Here is a 24,306-nt window from a genome sequence, read left to right on the forward strand (position 1 = left end):
AGAATGATCTAAAGAGTAAAGCGCATGTTTATGAATAATATCATTATGATAAGGTATCGTCTGCTACCGTGATTCACATCGGGAGGAGAGAAAACACACACACACACACACACACACACACACACACACACACACACACACTTGTGTGCTCGTAGCAACCAAAAAAGGCAAATGATTTATATAGCCATGAATGGCATTGCCATTAGGTATAAAAAAGAAGATGCAGCTATGGTGAACTCCCTGTCCCTTAATATAGGGCCGCCATTAGCACACTGTGTTTACAGTTGCAGTGCAAAAAGCTGAGGGGGCTTGCCCGCTAGGTGTGGCGTGTAACATCCGGGAATATGATCTTTAACATTCTGCATGAAAGATAATAGGATAAGTTAATTGTACTTAAAAGACAATTACAGCTTCAACAAGGATCCACAACAAAATGTTACCTAAATTATAAATTCGAACTCCCAAATTAGTGTCTGTGTCATCAGTACATGAAATAACCTTTCATAGCCAAGATGACATTAATTGTTATTACTGACTACAGGTTTCGACAGTTGAAACTGCCATCTTCTTATCTTCAAATAATTTTGGTTGCAAGTTGTTCCATTGTGTGTCTGTCATTCACAATGGAAGAAAATTTCTGATTAGTGAAATGAAAGCTAACTCTTTTTAAATGCAGATAAACGTGAGATAGTACTTATAAAAAAAACTTAAAATGCAACACGCTTTATAACCAAAAATTTTTGGGCATTAGAAAATGACAGTTTCAGTTGCCGAAACTGGTAGTCAGTAATACATATTAATTAATGCGATTTCGGCTAAAAAATGTTTTTTTCAAGTTAAATATAGATCGCTCCTTGCATTTTATCAATATGAGAAACTTCAACCAAATTCAGTATACAATAAAGTTAATTGAAAGCAAGGTCTCAAAACACGAAGAAAGCCACAGGCACAACGGGGTCGCTAAAACAGAGTCAGGAGAACATGGGCAGCGCAGGGGCTGGGCACAAAGGGGTCTCAACATCACGACGTGCAAGGGCAACAACAGCCTGGCACGCAATGAAAAGTAGGTTTTCGATGTAAATTCGTTTTGGTCTTTCAGAAGTTTTATGGGCTGGTGTTTCTTGTTAGCGTAGATATCTTTTTCTTCCAAAAAGTTCAACAGGTGGTCCTTGGGCGCAGTGTTACGGCTTGAATGTTGTAATCCATGTTGCATACAATATGCTTGTGTTCGTTCAATTGTTGGGCAAATGCAGTTTAGTTCTGCAGATGTGTATCTTACCCAGAACCAATATCGCAGTGCCTTCCATAGACGCCCGAATTCTCCAATTAATTACGTTTACTAATACCATTATTCGTAAATATGCACATTCTTTTGAGATAAATCTGAAGATCATCATTATGATTGAAACCGGTCATTGAATGAATCAAATAGGTAGCTACATGATCGGTTGTTGTTCTTACATATTGCCAGCTTTGGATCACTTACCCTGAAATGAGGATGTTACCCCTCAGTTAAAGAAAAGTGCATACAAGACGCTAGGACGATTAGTTCTAGAATATTGCATCGGCATTTCGAGTCATAAAGTAGACACGACTGTTGGACATCGAAAGAAATTCAGAGACTCTCCTCTGGAGTTGGAACATGTCGGTATAGCCCTTATCAAAGTGTAACAGGACTGCTCGGGGAATTTAAATGAGAATCGTTGGAAGAAAGATGACGTAACGTCTCGTGTTTTCTCGATGTAGTTGTCTGGGGCATCCTAATTAAGTTCCGGCTCTGAAAAACACAGGAGAAATGAATGTGTACCAAGGGTCTTACAGATCGCCGGCAGCCGAACTCGGCTATAAATAGCGACGAGTCACCAACAGTACTTCACAGTCTGGTTGGAACCCAGCTACCGAGTATGGCTCGCAGCACGTGAGGAACACACCTCTGTTAGTCGGCGGAGTATCGTGCAAAACATGGAATCAACAACTCGACTGTATGCCGGTAAGCACACTGTTACAGATGTTCTCGTGAAACTCTTGGGTAAAGAGAAAGGAACAAACGAACACCGTCCGAAAAGGTCTTGAAGCTCCAACGGCGCCGACCGGCCGCCGTGTCATCATTAGCCCTTACGCTTCACCAGATGGGGTTACGGAGGGCTTGTGATCAGCATACCGCTCACCCGGCCGTTGTCAGATTTCATAACCGATGCCAAAAGAGAAAGAAAAGTAGAAAGAAAATTTATGGTTGGAGGAGGGGGAAGGGGAAGCGAAGCTGAGGAAAAATCTGTTATTTTCCATTGGTCCCATAGCAGTTGCACTCTGCCGCTGGCGACTCTCTTTCTGTAGGAAACACAGGCAGCAATTCAGGAGGGCGGCAGCAGCTGCCTGGCGTGGCGTGGGCAGAGGGCCCTCGTGCGTGGCAGAGCTGAGTGTTTGTTCAGGCGCTACGGCGCGGCCATCGACTGCCGCGTCTGAAAGGCGAGGCGCGCCCGGGACAGTGGGCTGCGCGCCGCGGCCCATTCACGGCACCTCGGGCGGGAAGCGCCCCGGGCCCGAAGCGCGCTGATGAGGGCGCAGGCGCCCTGCTATCGAGATACCGGCAGCCCTCCCTGTTCCAGCAGGCTCGCTCGGCATGACTGTCCCTTTGTGCGCGTCCGCAGTCGTTCCCTGGGAACCGCGGTCGTCCGTTTGATGGCGGATACGTTACCAGCATTATCAGTCGTGCCCCTCCATGTGTACACTTACATCTAGACAGCGTCGATCGCAGAGACGCGCATGGCGATGTGTATGCCGCGCAGGCGGAGTATTGTTTAAGCACCTCTGTGTGCGCGCTGTGATTAATCTTATTTTCGCTGTCCCCTCACCCCCATTTTTAGTCATCAGTCTTCTGACTGGTTTGATGCGGCCCGCCACGAATTCCTCTCCTGTGCCAACCTCTTCATCTCAGAGTAGCACTTGCAACTCAAGTCCTCAGTTATTTGGAGGATGTATTCTAGGCTATCGGCCTCTACAGTTCTTGCATCCACACTTCCCTCCAGTACCGTGGAAGTTACACCGTGATGTCTTAACAGTTGTCCCATTATCCTGATCCTCCATCACCTTGTCAGTGTTTTCCGTATATTCCTTTCCTTTTCGATTCTAAGCGCAACGTCTTCTTTCCTTGTCTTATCAGCCTACATAATTTTCAAAATTCGTGTGTAACAGCACGTCTCAGATGCTTCGATTCTCTTCTTTTCCAGTTTTCGCACAGTCCATATGCCACTACCACACAATGCTGTGGTCCAACAGTACAATCTCACAAATTTCTTCCTCGAATTAAGGCCTACGTTTGAAACTAGTAAACTTCTCTTGGCCAGGAATGCCCTTTCTGCCATTTCATGTCATCTGCCCGTCATTGGCTACTTTACCTCCTTATCTTCATCTACTTCTTGACCAGCAATACTGATGCTAAGTTTTTGCTGTTCTCATTTGTGCGCGACTCCTCATTTGTGCGCAACTCCTTATTACTTTCGTCTCTCTTCGATTTACTCTCAATCCATATTCTGTACACATTAGACTGTTCATGCTATTCAACAGATCCTGTAATTAATCATCACTTTGGCGGAGGATAGCAATGTGATCAGCGAATCTTATCTTCAATACTCTTTGACCTTGAATTTTAGTACCACTCTTGGAACCTTTCTTTTATTTCCTTCGTAGCTTCTTCGATGTACAGATTGAACAGTAGTGGCGAAACATTGCATCCTGTTCTATATCGTTTTTAATCCGAACACTCCGGTGTTGCTCTTCCGCTCTTATTATTCTCTCTTGGCTCATCTACATGTTTCATATTACCTCTCTCTCCCATTAGTTTATCCTTATTTTCCTCAGAATTTCCAACATCTTTTACCATTTCACATTGTCAAACGCTTTTTGCAGCTAAACAAATCACATGAAAGTGTCTCGATCTTTCGTTAGTCTTGCTTCCGTTATCAACCGCAACGTCAGAACTGCATCTCTGGTGCCTTATTTTCCCTAAAGCGAAACTGATCGTCAGTCTAACAGATCCTCAATTTTCTTTTATGTTCTTCTGTATATTATTCTTGTCGGCAACTTGGATGTATGAGTTGTTAAGCTGATTGTAGTGTATTAAGCGATAAACTTTTTTCATCATTTTGTGGAGGTCGTTAACAAGAAAAAGTTCATAAAGGTTTGACTTAAAGTTTAAAGTCTTTTGCAAGTCACTAAGTGGTCTCCTCAAATACTAGATGAATAAAGTCTGGGTATGCGCGCGTCGTTGGGTACACTTCTTTTTCATCCCCGCCCCCATCCCTTTGGTAAGTAGTTGGTTCTTACATGCACAACGATTCTTTCCAGACAGTAAGTGGTACGTATACCAAGTTCACGGAAGATGTGAATCATAAATACATTTTTATAATATGTTTGAATACCTAACTACTGACGGCCTTGGGAAAGCCAGTCATGACAAAACTCTAGCATATGGTGAGCAAGATGCATGAGACAGGCGAAATACCCTCAGACTTCAAGAAGAATATAATAATTCCAATCCCAAAGAAAGCAGGTGTTGACATGTGAAAATTACCGAACTATCAGTTTAATAAGTCACGGGTGCAAAATAGTAACGCGAATTCTTTACAGACGAATGGAGAAACTGGTAGAGTCCGACCTCGAGGAAGATCAGTTTGGATTCCGCAGAAATGTTGGAACACGTGAGGCAATACTGACCTTACGACTTATCTTAGAAAACAGATTAAGGAAAGGCAGACCTACGTTTCTAGCATTTGTATACTTAAAGTTTTGACAATGTTGACTGGAATACTGTCTTTCAAATTCTGAAGGTGGCAGGGGTAAAATACAGGGAGCGAAAGGCTATTTACAATTTGTACAGAAACCAGATGGCAGTTATAAGAGTCGAGGGACACGAAAGGGAAGCAGTGGTTGCGAAGGGAGTGAGACAGGGTTGTAGCCTCTCCCCGATGTTATTCAATCTGTATATTGAGCAAGCAGTAAAGGAAACAAAGAAAAATTCGGAGTAGGTATTAAAATCCATGGAGAAGAAATAAAAACTTTGAGGTTCCCCGATGACATTGTAATTCTGTTAGAGACAGCAAAGGACTCGGAAGAGCAGAATTGATAGTGTCTTGAAGGGAGGATATAAGATGAACAGTCGAATTAAGTCGGGTGACGCTGCGCGAATTAGATTAGGAAATGACACACTTAAAGTAGTAAAGGAGTTTTGCTATTTGGGAGTAAAATAACTGATGATGGTCGAAGTAGAGAGGATATAAAATGTAGACTGGCAATGGCAAGGAAAGCGTTTCTGAAGAATAGAAATTTGTTAACAATGAGTATAGATTTGTCAGGAAGTCGTTTCTGAAAGTATTTGTATGGAGTGTAGCCATGTATGGAAGTGAAACATAACCGATGAATAGATGGGTAAATCATATAACTAATGAGGAGGTAGTGAATAGAGTTGGGGAGAAGAGGAGTTCGTGGCACAACTTGACAAGAAGAAGGGACCGGTTGGTAGGACATGTTTTGAGGCATCAAGGGATCGCAAATTTAGCATTGGAGGGCAGCGTGGAGGGTAATAATCGTGGAGGGAGACCAAGAGATGAATACACCAAGCAAATTCAGAAGGATGTGAGTTGCAGTAAGTACTGGGAGATGAAGAACCTTGCACAGGGTAGAGTAGCATGGAGAGCTGCATCAAACCAGTCTCAGGATTGAAGACAACTACTACTACTTCTACTACTACTACTACTTTTTTTCTTTCTAATCTGGTTTGTGATATGTAAACTATACCGTGCCCCTAGTTTCGCTGAAGTTACCAATGAACCCCCCCCCCCCCCCCAATAACAATCTATCTAGTAGGTAGTTTTGGAGATTAGCGAGTTTACAGTCACGACGGTTTTATAATTTGTCAGTATGGATATGGACATGCGCGCTGCGAGTAACTAAAACCTCCCGTCGACATAGGGTTTCCCCAGCCGAGCCCCGAGTGCAGAGGACGAGTGATGAGGTGAGGAGGTGGCTGTGGTCCGGCGAGTGGGGCGGGCTGCGGCTGCTCGGCGGGGCGGGGTCAAGGCTGCGGCGGGCACCTGCCGAGAGGCGGGCCTGCTTATCTGCCGACGCCTTATCTGCGCTCACGTCGCGCCGCTGCCCAGGGCTGACGCCTCCTCCGCCGGGCAGCGTCTTACCACCAGCCAGCGGTACCTCCCACACCAGCCCTCTACATCACGTTCACACTACTTGACGCGTAACTGGTACATAAAGCTTGTAACGTTACCACACAACACTGTACAGGGTATTTAAACCGATAAACTCTGGGAGGTTGTAGGGGACATCAAAACAAATATTTTTCCCTAATGTTATTTTTTCCTATGAGGAGTATTTAAACCGGCAGAGGATGATTTCTCTGGCGACAAATTAATTAAACCAACAAAAAAGTCCAGAGTTCACATATCTGGGGGTCGAGCAGGCCATGGTACAGGACCACCTCTGCCAATCCACGTTTCTGGGAACCGTCGGTCCAGGAATCGACGCACACGACGACTGAAATGTGCCGGCGCCCCGTCGTGTTGGAACCACATGCGTTGTCTTGCAGGGAGTGGGACGTCTTCCAGAAGTTCTGGCAATGCTCTGGCCAGAAAATCGTAATAGTGCCTGCCATTTAATGGCCTAGGTACCAGATACGGCCCATTTAAACAGTCCCTAACAACACCGACCCACACATTAACGAAGAAATTACACAGCTGATTTCTCATTCAAAAACCGCGTTTGAAAGCTGACTGTCTTTCGCAAGACCGTGTTATGCTTTGTGCAAAGGGAAGAACTGTCTACGAGCACGTGTAGGAATTCGATTGGCACTGTCGTGGGTTAGTGGGACTGCGGTATTGTCGCTCAGCAGTATTGCTGCTCGCTTCCGGGGGGCACCTGGTGCGAATGTCATGCGAATATATAATCGGAGGGTTCAGGAGGGTCATACTCTACGCCATGCATAATCTCAACAGCCCAATGTGACTAGCTCTCAAGAAGACAGAAATACGGCTGTTGAGGTTTAATATGGTTATTTTTTGATTATGTTATTGTATGTGTTAATATTTGTTAAGGGAAATGATATATTTGAAGAGGTGTGGTCAGAGAAACAGTTGTTAGGCAACAGTATCTCTGTTTGCGATGGCTGCACTGTGGAGTCGTAGAATCTTTGACAGTCAGTAGTGAATAGCTGCGGTGTGCAGCAGGTGGGGTTCGTTGAGTCTGCTCTGTAATGCGTGGACGCACATTTGGAACTACGGGGGAAGTAGATTTATTATGAGGAGGAATGACGACTCAGAGCAAGGTTGGACAGAGGGATCACCATAGCGAAGATGTGGTCTGCAAATGGGAAATCCATTGAGATAAAAAGGGCAGATTATTATTACACAGAACCTCCGCACGACTATCTCGAGAACGGCGAAGCTGTTCGAATGTTCACGTGCTACTGTAGTGAGCACCTATGTAAAGAGATAGGACAGTGAAACTACCATTAGGCGCTTAATGGTTGGACGTCCACGACAGTTCACGAAACATGGAGTTCGAAGACTCGTCTGCTTTGTAAAGTAGAATAGCTGGCGATCTGTGGCATCTCTGCCGGAAGAGCACAATGCTGGTGCACGCACAAGTGTTTCAGAGCACACCGTTTTTTGTACATCGTTGAACATGGATCTCCGCAGCAGACCACCCCTACTTGTTCACATGTTGACCCAACGACATCGTAAATTAAGATTGCAGTGGGCAGTAATCGAAGACACGCCGACAGCTGCGAACCACGTGCATCCCTTCATCTTTGACATTTGCCCCCACGGCGATGTCATCTTTCAGCAGTATAACTGTCCGTGTCTCGGATACAGTGGTTTGAGGAGCATTATAGTGAACTCACGTGGGTGTCTCGGCGACCAAATTTGCCTAATATAAATCCTATGAGACCCATCTGGGTCGTTATCGGGCGTCATCACTGATGACGCAAATCAGCGGCCCGTTATTTGCACGAATTACATGACCTGTGCGTAGACATCTAATAATGTCACATAAATCCACAAACCTATCAACAAACTGTCGGATCCGTAATACGCGGAATCAGTGATATATTTCGTTCCGAAGACGCACAAACAAGCTATTAAGCAGGTGGTCATAATGTTTTGGCTCATCAACGTATGTGCATGTGCGTTCGCGGGCAGAGACACGGGTAAAAAGTCCCTCCTAAATACTTGGATCTACTTCAGCGAAGCTCCGTACACATACTACTTACTACCTGGAAAGAAATACTTTCGGGGTAAGAACCAGCAACTGCCTATTACGGTAGGAGTGATAAAGTGAGGTGAGAGGGGAACACACACACACACACACACACACACACACACACACACACACACACACAGAGAGAGAGAGAGAGAGAGAGAGAGAGAGAGAGAGAGAGAGAGAGAGAGAGAGAGAGAGAGAGAAGTAAGTGGCTAATATAAGATTAGAATAAATATTTACATGTCCGTGCAACGCTGGGTACTTTGTTAATTTCGTGCTTCTTTAACCAAGACGCCTTAATTTACGATATACCAATCAGAAAGACCATAATTACTATAGAAGTGTCTGGAGTGAATGTTCAGTACTGTCAACAAGAAGTTACTGTTTATTACATTTCATCACACCGCTTTCAAGCGTGACACTTCTGACTGAACGTTATTACAAACTGCCTCGCTGGCTCTGAGCCCCGTGACACGTATCTAATAAAGCAGCAGCGTAAGCACACGTAAGACGTAGCACTAATGACTCCGCACCTTTTGTTGTTTGCTGTCTAGCTGAGTGGGTTGCGACTGACTGACTGATTCGAATTCTCCTTCTGTTTCAGCACCCGCGAGCCATACATCAATGGGGCCAGAGCGAGTTTTCGACACCGGTAAGTGTTACAGACCATTACATTTCATGTTATGACAGCTGCGCAGAGTTGCTGTTGACATAACGTTCTGCTGAACGTTAGCAGCTGCCAAGTTTTCCAGGCCCTCACACTCCGGCCTAAGGCCTCATCCTCAAAGCGAGAGCTTTATCCGCCGCCAGTGATAGTCTCAAAGACATGTGGCTTGAAACTGATTCACAACATAATGTGGAAATAACCGGTTTCCTAATGACATTTCCATATTACCATCGAAACATTTTGTACCCCGAATTTCGTGGTTTGGTAGCAGCTTCCGCTTCAACATGTGTTTTGTCCGTAGGCTGCTGCACTGTTAGTCCTTATTTCACAGGCTGTTTCTTATAGGGAAGCAGTGAGCAGAAACCTTACTTGTTGTAAAATTTCAGTAAATCGTTTATACCTACCGAATGGTACCCTTGGTGAAATCATTATCAGTAAAGAAGAGGAACAACCGAAAAACGATAAATTTGTTTGCACTAAAATATGTGCTCGTAAGCTCCAGTGTTCTCTGCAGATACTATGGGACCACTGATTCTGCTTTTGCGCTTGCTATTGCTTAATTACAAGTAAACAATTTTCAAAATTCCTGAATGATTAAAACTGTGTGCCGGGCTAGAACTTGGCGCCTTTGGCGGCAATAGTCTCGCCAACTGAGCTACCCTGCTGAGACTCGCAGCCCACCTTCACAACTTCGATCCCTCCAGTCTTTCTTCTGGTTTCCAAACTCTACAGAATATCTCTTGCGTACCTTGCTAGAAATGAAGTATGTCGTTCATACTTTGGTTTGCAAAAGCCTCTGGATTATAACTGGAATGAAGCTTTCATTAGGCTGCGGATTGTACCTTTTCATGAAGTTTATTAGAAACTGACTAACATTGTGCATCCATCAAAGCCGAATGAATGTCTCCATTCTAAAGCGCCGGACTAGCATATGGTTTCAATCTGTCAGCAAGTTCCACAAAAGCGCAAGCTTAGCTGTAGGGCGACACACTCATTCCAGAAACCATTTTTCATCTTTCGATTTGTTCACCTCAGCGCCTTGCTCAAGCACTCACTGTTGAAACAAATCTATAGTTCTACATTAAAGTGCTCAACAGTCGCGACATCTCCTAATGAAATACAAACGAAATTCCGACCTTACAAACCTCACTTAGGCAGCTTATTTTCAATGTTTTTTCAACCACGAACATTTAGAGGCAAGCATAGAAAGGGATGAGTTATGGTTGGTTGACAGTGAAACCAAATATCTGGATGCGGAAAAGATGTAGATTATCACACGTTTATTTTTGTGTGCTGGGAGTGCTAACAGAGAATGAAAGACTAAAAGGAAAATTTTAATGTCCAATCGCATTAATGCAGATCTTATCGAATCAAGACGCAGTTGTATAACAAGAAACTTACGAAGTACTTTCATTTGTTCAAACATATAATCTCTAAACACCTCTATGCAAAAAAGAATGAAGAACCTGCAAGAGAACACCCTACAGAAGAATTAGAAAACGCATACTGTTGTTGTTGTTGTCTTCAGTCCAGAGACTAGTTCGATGCAACTCTCCATGCTACTCTACCCTGTGCAAGCTTCTTCATCTCCAAGTACCTACCGCAACCTAAATCCTTCTGAATCTGCTTAGTGTATTCATCTCTTGGTCTCCCTCTACGGTTTTTACCCTCCACGCTGCCCTCCAATTCTAAATTGGTGATCCCTTGATGCCTCAGAACATGTCCTACCAACAGATCCCTTATTCTAGTCAAGGTGTGCCACAAATTTCTCTTCTCCCTAATTCCGTTCAATACCTCCTCTTTAGTTATGTGATCTACCCATCTAATCTTCAGCATTCTTCTGTAGCACCATTTATCGTCCACGTTTCACTTCCATACATGGCCACACACTATACGAAGTGCATAAACGACTTCCTGACACTTAAATACATACTCGATGTTAACAAGTTTCTCTTCTTCAGAAACGCTTTCCGTGCCACTGCCAGTCAACATTTTATATCCTCTCTACTTCGACCATCATCAGTTATTTTGCTCCCCAAATAGCAAAATTCATTTACTACTTTAAGCGTCTCATTTCCTAATCTGATACCCCCAGCATCGCCCGATTTAATTCGACTACATTCCATTATCCTCGTTTTGCTTTTGTTGATGTTCATCTTATATCCTCCTTTCAAGACACTGTCCATTCCGTTCAGCTGCTATTCCAGGTCCTTTGCTATCTCTGACAGAATTACAATGTCATCGGCGAACCTCAAAGTTTTTTCTCTTCTCCATGGATTTTAATACCTAGTCCGAATTTTTCTTTCGTTTCCTTTACTGCTTGCTTAATATACAGATTGAATAACATCGAGGATAGGTTACAACCCTGTCTCACTCCCTCCCCAACCACTGCTTTCCTTTCACGCCCCTCGACTCTTATAACTGCCATCTGCCATCTGGTTTCTGTAGAAATTGTAAATAGCCTTTCGCTCCCTGTATTTTACCCCAGCCACCTTCAGAATTCCAGTCAGCATTGTCAAAAGCCTTCTCTAAGTCCACAAATGCTAGAAACGTAGGTTTGCCTTTCCTTAATCTTTCTTCTAAGATAAGTCGTAGGGTCAGTATTGCCCCACGTGTTCCAACATTTCTACGGAATCCAAACTGATCTTCCCCGAGGTCGGTTTCTACCAGTTTTTCCATTCATATACTAATGAAAAAAAAATTAACAACCTGTCTATAAGATAATGAGCAATGGGTAACAGAAGAGAAGGGAGACGCAAAAGATAGGCTTCATAAATTATATTAAAAAAAAATCACGAAAGATTTCCTAAATACAGAGTGAACGATAAATGTGGACACACAGCAACAGCTGAACATTATGAGTTTAGAAGTAAGTATCTTAGATTACGTAATGTAATGGAGGAACCACACGGAGGAAGTCCAGAGGAAGTTCATTTGAAAGACGGGCTTAAGAGAGGTGGAGGAAGAGGAGACATTTCAGCAGAACGCCGTATGCAGAACTGAAGTCTTCATAGACTATAAGGTTTATTCCACGATGGAAGAACAAGAACTGGCACTAATCGTAAGAAAAAACGAACATTTAGGGCATATTAATCACAGAAAACATTTTGAGGTCATGAATTCAGTTTTTAAGCAGTTAATGTAGTTTAGGGTTTGAAAGGTCTCGTGATAGCGTGTCCTTCGTCTCCCTCGCTATTCCTCTCACAGTGGCATACTGACATTAAAATGTCCATGTTGTATTGTAGAATGGCACCAACCCTAGTCTGGAAATATTTTTATGTAAATGATGTACAATGCTTCATCTGCTTTAAAAGATTAATGATTTGACTGCCATTTCTATGAAGTAATAAGAGGGAGGAAATTATGGTAGCAGTAAGAAATTAAAAACTTAATTCATTTATATTTTAACAGAAAGAATCTGTTGCCTGTGTCTACATAATATGCCTTTACCTGCTTTTAGTCCTCGAAAACGGGCAAATTATATCGAAAAACTCTTGTCGTAATGCGCAAATAGTGGTATCATAGTCGATAACAACATGATTTTTAAGCAGTGTTTCAAAAAAATTATAGTGAATAGGACAATAGTGATGACTTTTTTTGTAGCATTCAACTACGTACTTTAACTTTTCGAGAAAAACAGCGAAAAGTCATGTTTTATTTACTTATTTAATATTTTGATTCAATGTATCTTGAAACTGGGTCAATTTTTTAGTCTTTAAATGAAACAACAAGTTTACCGTTACCAGTCTCTGTTTATCTCCACGACGCGTTTCAAAGCTTTAAACTTCCATGGATTTACATTTTTTAGTATGACATGTGTCTGTGTGTTGTATTACGATTTTTTGGAGGAACTTGTGGCACTGTTCAGTGTTTTGTTTCTCCAACCAGGCAGTGCCACAACGTCCTTCAAAAGATCGTAATACAGCACACACACATGTCTTACTAACAAATGTAAATCCACTTGAAGGTGGAGGTTTAAATCTTTGAAACGTGTCGTGGAGATAAAAGAAAAAAACAGTGACTGGCAATAGTAAACTTGTTTCATTTAATGTCAATAACAGTCAAGGTAAAGCTTAACCAAAAATGTTCGCATTTAAAGTTTTCAACCTTTGTTAAATTTCTACGTTTATTACAGGAAATAACAGGGATAAAAACCGAAAATTGGTTATTTAGGAAACCGACTATTTTGAGCGGTTTTGGTAGCCATATTGCACTGCTGTGGAAAAAATGTATAACCGAAACCCGGTTATTTAAGTAATAACAGGATTACCTAGAGGGAAGAGACAATAACAAACGGTAGCCTCCTCCCAGAATCGTAAGCTGGATCCACGTGTGGAGTGAAGACGCAGCAAACACAAGATGCGAAGTACAGACGTCATTGACGTCAGATGCAGCTGCTGACAGGCACTGCAAATAGCCGAGACAGGCATGTGCTCTCTCTTCAGAGAGTGGGACACAAATCACGGACTTAATAGTGGAGACCGCAGACTACATGCATTACTGTAAGAGCCCAGATGACGGCAGTGTAATTGCTGTTCCCGCCCAACGAATAACCGCGCGGCCGTGTGAACGCGCTACAGCCATTCCAAACAACGGCGCAACCAGCCGCATTGCTCATTAATGCGCGACAGAATTAATCGGCTGTAAATTGGGGAGGGCCGCCCCGTATTAGTTGCCGTGGCTTTGATGTATTTCGCAAAGCGGATTTGCCCCGTGCGCGCTCCCCCGTATCGGTATTAATACCGGTCGATAATTCCCTGAACCTAATGGACGCGTTGTCCTTATTTACGTTTCGAGGACTCTTTCGCAATAGAAGCGCAGAAAAAGCGTGTGTGGCAGAGGTAAATATTACGATAATCTCAATTGGTTGTGTTATTCATAAACATTTGGCTATACTCCGTAATATTTTCCCCGTATTCTGGAAGCTTGCGTGTGTGGAAAATTCTGTTCCCTGTTAGACATTCGGATTTCATAAATAACTTCACGCTAAGGGTATTACATGGTCAAATCAAAGTTAAAACGGACAGTGACGAACTGAGTAATAAACATGGATTTTGAAACGTCCAAATATAATGACTGTATAGCATCCTCACCCAATTTAATGTCCAACAATTCGCCAATATTGGTTTTTTGAGGTATTATATCCAGTCACCAAAGGTCTTCGGCAACAGATCTTTAGAGAAGAAGAGAGAACAAGAGGAAGGTATCGACTGTGATGTTGTAGAAATAAATCTGGTTTTCGCCTGAAGTTGTACAGAGGACAAATGTCTCATTTATACTTGCCATCGAATCACCAGAATTTCAGCGAGCGCAGTACTTAACTATATGTACATCTGTTAAAACGTTTTTATTAATAGATTGTAATTACAATGAGATTATCCGAAAGCACAGACAGTGGGAAGCTGTCTTTTTGGCGTCACAACGGTTTTATATTTTGCGACAAGTTACTGGAAGCGTTACACAGTAAGATAACAGCATTAGAAATTTAATTCACGTGTACTGTAGTGTAGTATTGCATTGTATAGTGTACTGCACTGCAGTGGTCTAACTAAATACATCCAGTACACGGGAAAGTACACGTGAAGGTTGCAAAGAAATTACAACTTAACCTCTGATTTGGTTGAATTCGAGCGTACTCGCTGCACTAAACTTCTAAGAGCTAACGTTGTTGCAGATCATTCTTTCTTAGATTGTAGCTACAATAAACTTCTCTCTCTCTCTCTCTCTCTCTCTCTCTCTCTCTCTCTCTCTCTCTCTCTCTGTGTGTGTGTGTGTGTGTGTGTGTGTGTGTGTGTGTGTGTGTGTGTGTGTTACTTCTAAAATTATACCACGTGCGATTGTATGACGGTGGAGTATTAGTCTGCTAAATGTCAACAAAATAGTGCTACTCATCATTAGTCTTAGGCTCTAATTTAAATTTTCAAATACATACAACGCACAAATATTTGGTACTTGCCTTAAGTGAAAAGTGTCAGATACTCAATACAAATGGAAGACGAATACAATCCTGACGCGATTTATATGTGAAATATTATTTTTATTTAAAATAAACTGCAGCCTAGATAACGACTGAGTTGATGGAAGTTCTTGGGAACTGCACCAGATTCATAGGTCGTTTATTGCCGGATAAATGAATCTGAGCATTGTCGTTCGACAAGACTAGACACAGATGTTTTCCTGAACATGAACATGTTATAGATAAGATTCAAGATCTATTGATAGGCGACCATCGCACTGAGATTCGTGACAGTTTGGAGCTATTTAGCGTTTAATATAACGGAGTTCGTGAGATAAAAATGGAAATCGTTAGATGAGGAATTTGAGTGCATCGTTGGTGTGACGTTTCTTGACTTCAAACCAGAAACACTTGAAGGACATTTAGGTATCGCTTTCGGAAAAAATGTAAACATCCAGCGTTCTCGTGTCATTGTGGAGGAAGAGAGAAAATAAAAGCTAAAATACAGGATTCGCGAAGGAAAACGCGCTCTTGCATCTGGTGAATATATCTGCTCACACACCGACCTTGGTGACGGAAAACTATGCCTAAAGGGTTTCAAAACAGTTGCCCACTCACACTCTTCTAAACATGGGACCGAACGCGAAAACATTTTTCTAAACTCCAGAAATGACGTCGAGAGGACATTTTCGTTTAATTTTAACATCCTTTGTAAGTGGTGTTCTACGCATAACTGTAAACTAATCTTTTTGTAGGGCAGTGAAAACATCTCACAACCAAATTCACTGACCTGACTGGAAACTATCTTGATAAATAAGCGTCGCTTCAAGAAACTTATCGTTGTATAACGTAATCGGCACTGACGGCAAATTTAGTGCTTAAAATTTATACGTCTGTTAGAAAAAATACTACAAATACTTTCGGAGAATATCCACGTTCGTCATTAGTTAAATCTAGTTACTGATAAAACATACATCATTCAGATTTATACTGGTTAAAGTGACATAGGCATTTAAAATCAAAAATGCGCTTGTATTTCTAAAATGGCTATCCTTTTTTCAACGCAGTAGCTATAATCATTTTTAATTAGTAACTGGATAAAATAAAGTCAGTAAGCAGTTAGTAGTAACGACTAACCCACGTATAAAACAACTTGAAATGAACATTTAAACGATAAACGGTTTTCTTTTCGTCGTTTTGTAACACAGTAAGAGAGAAAAAGTTGATAAAAATTTGGAAGTTATTTTTAAAGGTTGTTGGTAATCGCTAAGTATTTTCGTTCTCAAATAATGCGTAAATATACATAGTCTGGGTAATTTGCCCGCCTTGAGGTACGCAGCTTGAAGATAAGTACAGTTTGGAACTTTAATATTTGACATAATGTTAAACTTTTAACATAAGATTATGCGTAACTAATGAGTAATAATGAGAAAATTTTAATTTTTTTTGGAATTCGGTCAATAATTATACAAAAATACTGAAAATCAAATTTTTTGTGCCCCTGCTCGGCAGTCTGCAAGTAGGAAGAGTTCGTAGTTTTAGCCGTTCGGACTTTGTCCACTTAATAATGGTTTAAAAATTCCAAAACTAAAGGCAAAATGATAAAAATTGAAAGCACGTTTAGACTTATTTTGTGCTAGTCAAAATTAGGTCTAATCCATGATGCCTGCTTTCATAATACATGTTTCTACATTTACGTCGAATGATAGTGAATTGTGTTAATCCGTAAGTTTCAGTACAGTTCGTCATCTGGTAATACAGAGGTCTTTTAAAAGTTTCTCACCGCAACTTGCATACTGTAGCACATGGAGTTGAAGATACGTGAAGGGCGACAACGTGTTAATGTCTCTTGCTGGAGATTTACCGGATACACACAATCCGCAAATGCTGTTCAAAGTCATCTGTGAAACTGGTCTAGCGACGGGTGCAGAGTTGGCGGGAACATAATCGTTCTGAAATACATTTTTTATGATATGTTGAGAGTGTAATGCTATAGACTGTGTCATACCGCCGAGACAGTAGTCTGTCAAACTCAGCCCAAGCAGACACAGCTCAAATGGCAGCTGGACAGGCCTACAACCGGTTCCATCCAACAGTTGAATTCATAATCTCACAAAAATTTATATTATGTAATTTAAAATAAGCAATAATAACCTTTTAGCACCAGAAGTAGACATTAATGGTCATACAGTGAATGAAGTAAATTCTGTATAATTACTTGGGTTTCGGCTGAATACAAGGTTAGATTGGAGCCAACTCATGAATAAACTCGAGCCATCCTTTGGAATAACTGATCAAGCTCAGTTCAGCGTGTCATCCCTTTGAAGCCCTTCTCATGGTGTCAACCTAAAGGCAATTGTGTTCGCTTATTTCGCGTACTACCCTCCCTATTGTCAAACGGAGGTATCTTCTGCCGCCGTACATGAAGTTTGTACAGCAGAATGTAGTAGTAAGAATATTGCATGAAGCAGGTAACTTTACTGCTTACAGAAGCCTTTTTAATAATATTTGAATCCTTGCACTCACTCTCTAACACATTCACTCCTCTATGTTTTCTGTTACCGATAATAAAAAACTAGTTTCACTTGCAATATATTCCAGTCGCAACGTAAGACAGAAATATAATTTTCGTGTAGTCCTTAAACACCTTGTCGTAGTCACACAAAATGCGTCTTATTTCACTAATTCGACAAATTATCTAAGTACCTACAGACTAAGGGATTGAATACTTGCCAAAGCGCTTGCTGTAACCATGTGTGACATTTTTTTTTTTTTTATTATATGGACTTGTAGTCCGAGGTGATAGGTTACAATACAGCATCACCGGTCTGTTGCGGTCTAACTGTGTTGGTGGGCCAGTAAATATCCTCTGTGCAGTGACTTTGTCACTGCAATTCACTTTGGAGGTGTGGCGGTGGGACTTGTAGTCCCGTACCATCCTCTTACGGTGATAGTACTACATAAGTCAGGCAGAATTTATTGCCTAACATGGGCAGGTGCAGGTGTGGTGGTGGGACTTGTAGTCCCGTACCGTGGTGTGAATGCATGTGTGACAATTCTTTTGTACATTAATGTACACGTTTTGTGCTAAAACCGACTGCGAGAAAGAATATGCCATGTTGTGCTGCGAAGATATGGGTTTTCGTTTTCTTTCTCTGTCACTGTTAACTACGATGTTGTGGTCCTCAGTCCAGAGACAGATTTGGTGCAGCTCTCCATGCTACTCTATCCTGTGCAAGCTTCAAGCTTCATTTCCCAGTACCTATTGCAACCTAAATTCTTCTGAATCTGCTTAGTGTGTTCATCTCTTGGTCTCCCTCTATGATTTTTACACTCCACGCTGCCACCCAATATTAAATTGGTGATCCCTTGATACCTCAGACCATGTCCTACCAAGCGTTGCCTTCTTCTAGTCAAGGTGTGCCACAAATTTCTCTTCTCCCTAATTCTATTCAATACCTCCTCTTTAGTTATGTGATCTACCCATCTAATCTTCAGCATTCTTTAACTAAGATAGCAAGGGCGTTTTAACCATAAGAGAAAAAGCTTCTACCGTACATATTCTTTCCCGTTAAATATAATTTTAAATAACAATTGTATACACAATAATGTGCTGTTCTGTTTCCTTCCTAAGAGTCGGTTGCAACAGAAAACTGGAAAGCTGTACAGTATTTATGGCGAACTATGTAATCGTACCCGTTTGCAGAGTAAAACTATGGGAAATCTCTCTCTTACACCATAGACTGATGACCCAAATCAGTTTAGATATTTATTTTAAACAACTTCAGTTCCTTAGACAGAAAGAGAGTGAGGAGATTAGAACGTATATCCAATTCAAATACATGTTCAGCAATTGTGAAGAATTGTCCGGCTCGCCAGTGTACTATAAAAAGGACTCAATATTTATAGATGTCAAAATCATTTGCTTCGAAAAATTCCATTGGTATGAAGTAAAAATTATAGTAGTAACAGCAGCTATATAGTAAGACTAAGGAGGCAGCAGCTACTTCCAAAGTAGCCATTTTCTTACTAATTTAATGCAATATATTTAGAAGGCATAAATGAGAATCGCATTTATCGTATAAGATAGTTTACTGTTTATATAGTATGCAGATTAAATTACTTTGACGTCTTCGTCTTAGGTTAATGTGTATTTTCACTTGTTCCGAAAGTTCTCCTTCTTGAGGGCTCTACAAAACACGATGGATGAGTCAATCAATCTATGTAAGTCACCGTGACGAGCTTCAGGACTTTCCTGCACAGCTTGTCTGCCGATTAATGACATTTGAGAGGTATAATTCAGGAGTGAAAAAAAAGCGCCAGTTTTCCTCAGCGCTACAGGAAGGCGACGTGTGGTAACGATAAACAGCCCCTCCAGAGGACATCCGCCAATGCGTCACACGGGAGGGTGGGCCGCCCCCTCGCGGCGTGTTACCCCGTCCGTAAAATTAACGGATACCGCCTCCATACGGCCCGGCCGCCCCTCTGCGTTGGTGGCGCACCCTCCTTGTGACCGTGCCGGCTCTTCAAAGAGAAAAGACCTTTTCAGCGCGTGATTTTATTACCTCCAGCAGAGAAGTAATTTAGTCTCTCCCAGGCAGATGAGTCCTGAGTAGATCCTGCATACTACGTCTACGCTATAAATTTTCAAGAGGCGGTAATACGCGAATAACAGGGAGGTTTACTAATATTATGCGTACGCTGCAACGAAAGCTAGATGTACTTATTAGCTAATATAAATGACAGGGATCTGCAACACTATGCAAGGCTATGACGTTACAACACGTCAGTCTCGCCAAGTGCAGAGACGCAAGGTCAAACAACAAAGAAAAAGGAACCAATTAAATTCAGATTTATGTTCCTACTGAATACTGATCCATTCGTAAAAGTTAACATTATGCAGTATTTAATTTCTTAACATAACGAGGGCTATTCGGAAACTAAGGTCTGATCGATCGCGAAATGGAAACTACAGTGACAATCCGATGAAGTTTTGGATAGATGTGTTGGCCAGTGTCTGCACGAGGGAAATCCCAAAAGTAAGGTCTCCTACTTTTTATAAGTACGTAGACCTGTTTATTTCTACAGTGGTTTACATCAGTTTACGGCTTGAAAATTTAGCTATTTTTCGACATAATCACCGTTTTTGTCCATGCATTTTTGTAGATGCTGTGGCAGTTTTTGTATGCCCATGTCATACCAGCTCGCCGCCATGCTGTTCAGAAACTTATGAACCTCTTCTTTCACCTCGTCGTCGGAGCTGAATCGCTTTTCGGCCAAATGTTCTTTTAACCTAGGGAACAGGTGATAGTCACTGGGCGACAAGTCAGTACTATAGGGTAGGTGGGTGATTATGTTTCACTGAAACTGTTGCAGGAGAGCAACGGTGTGCCGAGCGATGTGTGGACGAGCGTTGTCATGGAGAATGTGTATGCCCTTGCTCAATATCCCTCTTCTCCGGTTGTGAATTGCCCGTACGAGTTGTTTCAGTCTCACAGTACCCGTCAGCGTTAATTGTGGTCCCAGTGGCTCAACCTTCAACACTGCCTCCTCAGAGGCCGGCCGGAGTGGCCGAGCGGTTCTAGGCTCTACAGTCTGGAAGCGCGCGACCGCTACGGTCGCAGGTTCGAATCCTGCCCCGGGCATGGATGTGTGTGATGTCCTTACGTTGGTTAGGTTTAAGTAGTTCTGCGTTCTAGGGGACTGATGACGTCAGCAGTTAAGTCCCATAGTGCTCAGAGCCATTTTTTTTGTCTCCTCAGAAATTGGACGTCTCCCGCTCCTTTGTTCGTCGTGAATTTCGGTCCGAGCAGCTGCAAACTCTCTACACCACTTACGAACATTTTTGACATCCATGCACGATTCACCATACACTTCCGTCAATTGGCGATTGATTTCAACCGGCGCAGTGCCCTTTGCGTACAAAAACAGAATAACTGCGCGCAGTGCGCACTTGGCGGTAACATCCAATGGGAGCTCCATTCTCAACGGCTGCCAAGCCAAGATTGAGCGCCTCAGCGCCGCGTGCGCATTTTTGCACACAGCGCGTGAAGCACTCTTCATAACAGTGTGACCAACTGCCACACAGACAGAGTTCTGTACTTATATTACAAAAATAAAAGAAATAGGAGACCTTACTTTTGGGACTACCCTCGTAATACGGTCTTTGACCGGGTCATGTCTCGTTTCATTCTGAGAGTGCACAGAGCAGGTAAAGAGGTTTACAAGGGAAACTCCCCATCGCACTCCCCTCAGATTTAATGGTAAGATAGTCCAATGGATAGCCCGTCTAAAACTGAACATAAATCAAACATGAAAAAAGGTGCACTGAACAGTGGGAAAAAAGAAAAAAAAAGTGAGCGGTCCAAGTTTAACAAGTACAATATTGAGCGCAGACGAACAGCCCTGGCGTCTTGGTTAAGCGGTCACGTAGCTGGACTGTAAAGCGGAAGAGCCGTGTTCGTACCTTTCATATTTATTTAAATTTTTCTCACAACATTATGAACTATCTGTTCGGTCATTGAAATGTTTGTTCTCTGCATGTAGTCTTGCCAGTTGTCGTAAAGATTGGTTATAGAATGAGTCATGTGGATAGAATACGTTATCGTAGCAAGTAAACGTGATGAATAGTAAGAGCAGGCGAGATACCGTATAGATGTCTCACAGAACTGAAAACAACAGACTTGTGTGAACTAAATTACAAGAGGGGAATTCAAGAGTCAAAACTTCCAAAACGGAACGCAGCTTAAAGAATGTTTTAAAACACATGTTTTGACAGAGCACAGAGAAACGGTGTGATTGTGAAACTGTTGCGTTCATTTGTTGCAGCGTATGTGGCAAACTATTATGTTTTCACCTTTTCCTTCCGAGTGTTCTCATTCACATTCATACGAAGACTTAAATCGGGCAAGAAGGCGTATCTCACTCACTCACCAGGCGTCCACATTAGATGCGTCGAAAAGAGATTCCTATCATGTGACACACATATTGTCACTAATGTCGTGTATGACACACCAGACGTGTTTTCCGGTGGAAGATTCGGTTGAATTGTCGCCTTGTCGTCAAATGTCTGCGGTTCACATTCGAAAGCCACATCCTTTCGGCTGCTAATAGAGTAGTTATGCAGAATCAATTGTCGTTATAGGCACCTTTCTTACACTTCGATGTTGCAAATGGGCGTTACACCACGACACAGACACAAATCTGAATACATCGAACAGCGAAAAAAAAAAAACAAAAAAAAAAGTTCTTGGTGCGAGGGAGAATTGAACATGCCCACTTGGCAGTCCAACACCGTAACCGCTTAACCACGACGCCATTGCTCCCTCAGGCTCGTCTATATTGCACTTCCTGTCCTTGGACTGTTCGCTGTTTTTTTGTTTTTTTTTTCACAGTTCAGAACACCACCTTCCTGTTTTCATACTTGATCTGTGTTCAGATTTTGACCGGCTGTCGACTGCACCCTCTTACCACTAAATCTGAGGGAGCGCGACGAGGATTTTACCCTGTTAGAAAATTATGCCTCTTGCCAAGTACGAGTGCCTGTGAGAGATTTCGCCTTCTTTCATACAGTCCACACAACGTATCTGTCATGAAGAAAGAAATGCATGACAATTCTCAGCCGCACACAGTAGAGGAAATGAGGACGCTCCTGCAGCGTTTCCGACGGGAAGAGTTTGGTCACCCACCGTATCGACCGGACTTGGCTCCCTCTGATTTTCATCTCTGCTGACATGAAGCGCTGGCTACGAACACAAGATTTTGGCACAGACTACAAGCTGCAGATCGGGACAGATATGGTATTGGAAAGTTGGTACACCGCTACGACAAATGTTTCAGTTGGAGCGGCGACTATGTAAAGAAGTACTGGAAGGTGTGATCCGACCTTACTTTCCAAATAGCTCTCGTATTGAAACGCACCCATAATATTACATGCAGATTTCCTCATCAAAGAAAAATCAGAATGTGAAGAATCATAGGCATCCTTACTTACTACAGAGCAGTATTGCGACAATTGAGATATAATGAGATAGTCGTGAGGTAACTTTTTAATGTATATAAAATAGCGACAACCGTTGAGATACAATCAAAACTTCAGCGGCTCCTCCTGAAAACAGCGTCTTGATACAGAAAACGTCGTCCTCCTTCACTTCAGTTGGAATCTAGATACGATGTGAAACCTCTGAGGAACATACGGATTATCCGCTTTGTGTGTTGCAATGGGTAGAACTTGGCCACTGCCTTTCTGAGCAGTTCGCAGGAGATCTGTTTTTGAGGTCTGAAGCTTATTGAGTACTGGAGACTCAGAGGTCATAAAACTTCCCATTCTCCCTTTTCGGACGCCAGTGGATTGACTGTCTGAAAGACCAGTTACAAAGACACGAAAAGTAAATGTTAAGCGAGTTGGGTATTTATTGAATATCAGATCAATCGCAAACTGAAGTAGATGGGATGTAGTACTATTTGCTATCAAATACACCGGTGTGTAGTTATGCTGTGGAAGTAAATTCAAGAGCTGCCTATTGAAAATACTGTCTCCTGTGAACCACCAGCCCACCGTGAATTGCAAAGCGCGTCTTTCGTTTCTGTCCCTTATTCGGCCCTTGTTGGATTTAACCATGTTAGCGGTGGAATAAGAGGATTTCTGGTGCACTTTTGATATCAGATTGATGTCTAATTAATTAATTAATTCCCTCCTCCCTCTTACGACCTCATGGGTTTTCCCCAGCCGGCACGTGTCCCCTTCCCCCACCACCCCTCTGGGAAACCATCTTAAAATTTGTCATCGTAGTGAGCATGACATAAAATTTGCAGTGTGGATGTATGTCAGATGTTGGACATATACATCCTGCATTAGAGTGTTAAGAGCATTGCATTCTGCACAACTAATGTTTCAGAAACCATGTGACTTCAACTTTTCAGCATGTTTAAGTGCAGAACCTTGCAGCCTTAGGTGTGTGTGTGTGTGTGTGTGTGTGTGTGTGTGTGTGTGTGTGTGTGTGTGTGTGTGTGTTGTTACTGACCCTAGACATTAAAACAATACTCCAGTATTGATAGCACAGTTGATTTACGTGAAATGTTTCAAACCTCCGTCTGGATCTCCATTATGTATAAACCACAGTTTTCTTCTTAACAGTCTGTTATAACACCGCAACATTCTAAAATCTACTATACACCTATACACCTGGAGAGATCTTGTGCACTTGGATGGGAGCGATGAGTAACACTGGCGTGGAACAATCTTCACTGAACAGCAGTTACGGGCTCAGCTGCCTCTTTTCCTTCAAGAGACACGGAATGTATTGGTTATACTAACCTACTACTTCTCGTCAGTTGCAAATTAGATCGGTGTCAGTGTAGCAGGCAGGGTTTACTCAAAGACAATGCAGAGAGATCTTTGTTTCCTATTTTATCC

At 42.3% G+C, this 24,306-nt stretch overlaps 1 protein-coding gene across 1 annotated transcript in view; it reads left to right on the forward strand.

Moving 5' to 3' along the window:
• LOC126179991 (low-density lipoprotein receptor-related protein 8-like) overlaps window positions 1–24,306 on the forward strand; it is a 204,528-nt gene that overhangs the window by 84,658 nt on the left and 95,564 nt on the right. The window contains exon 3 of the mRNA XM_049924657.1: window positions 8,873–8,920. Coding sequence (XP_049780614.1) covers window positions 8,873–8,920 — 48 coding nt within the window. The remainder of the gene's footprint in view (window positions 1–8,872; window positions 8,921–24,306) is intronic.

This window comes from Schistocerca cancellata, chromosome 1 (assembly GCF_023864275.1).
Source record: "Schistocerca cancellata isolate TAMUIC-IGC-003103 chromosome 1, iqSchCanc2.1, whole genome shotgun sequence".
In the NCBI taxonomy this organism is placed as follows: domain Eukaryota; kingdom Metazoa; phylum Arthropoda; class Insecta; order Orthoptera; family Acrididae; genus Schistocerca; species Schistocerca cancellata.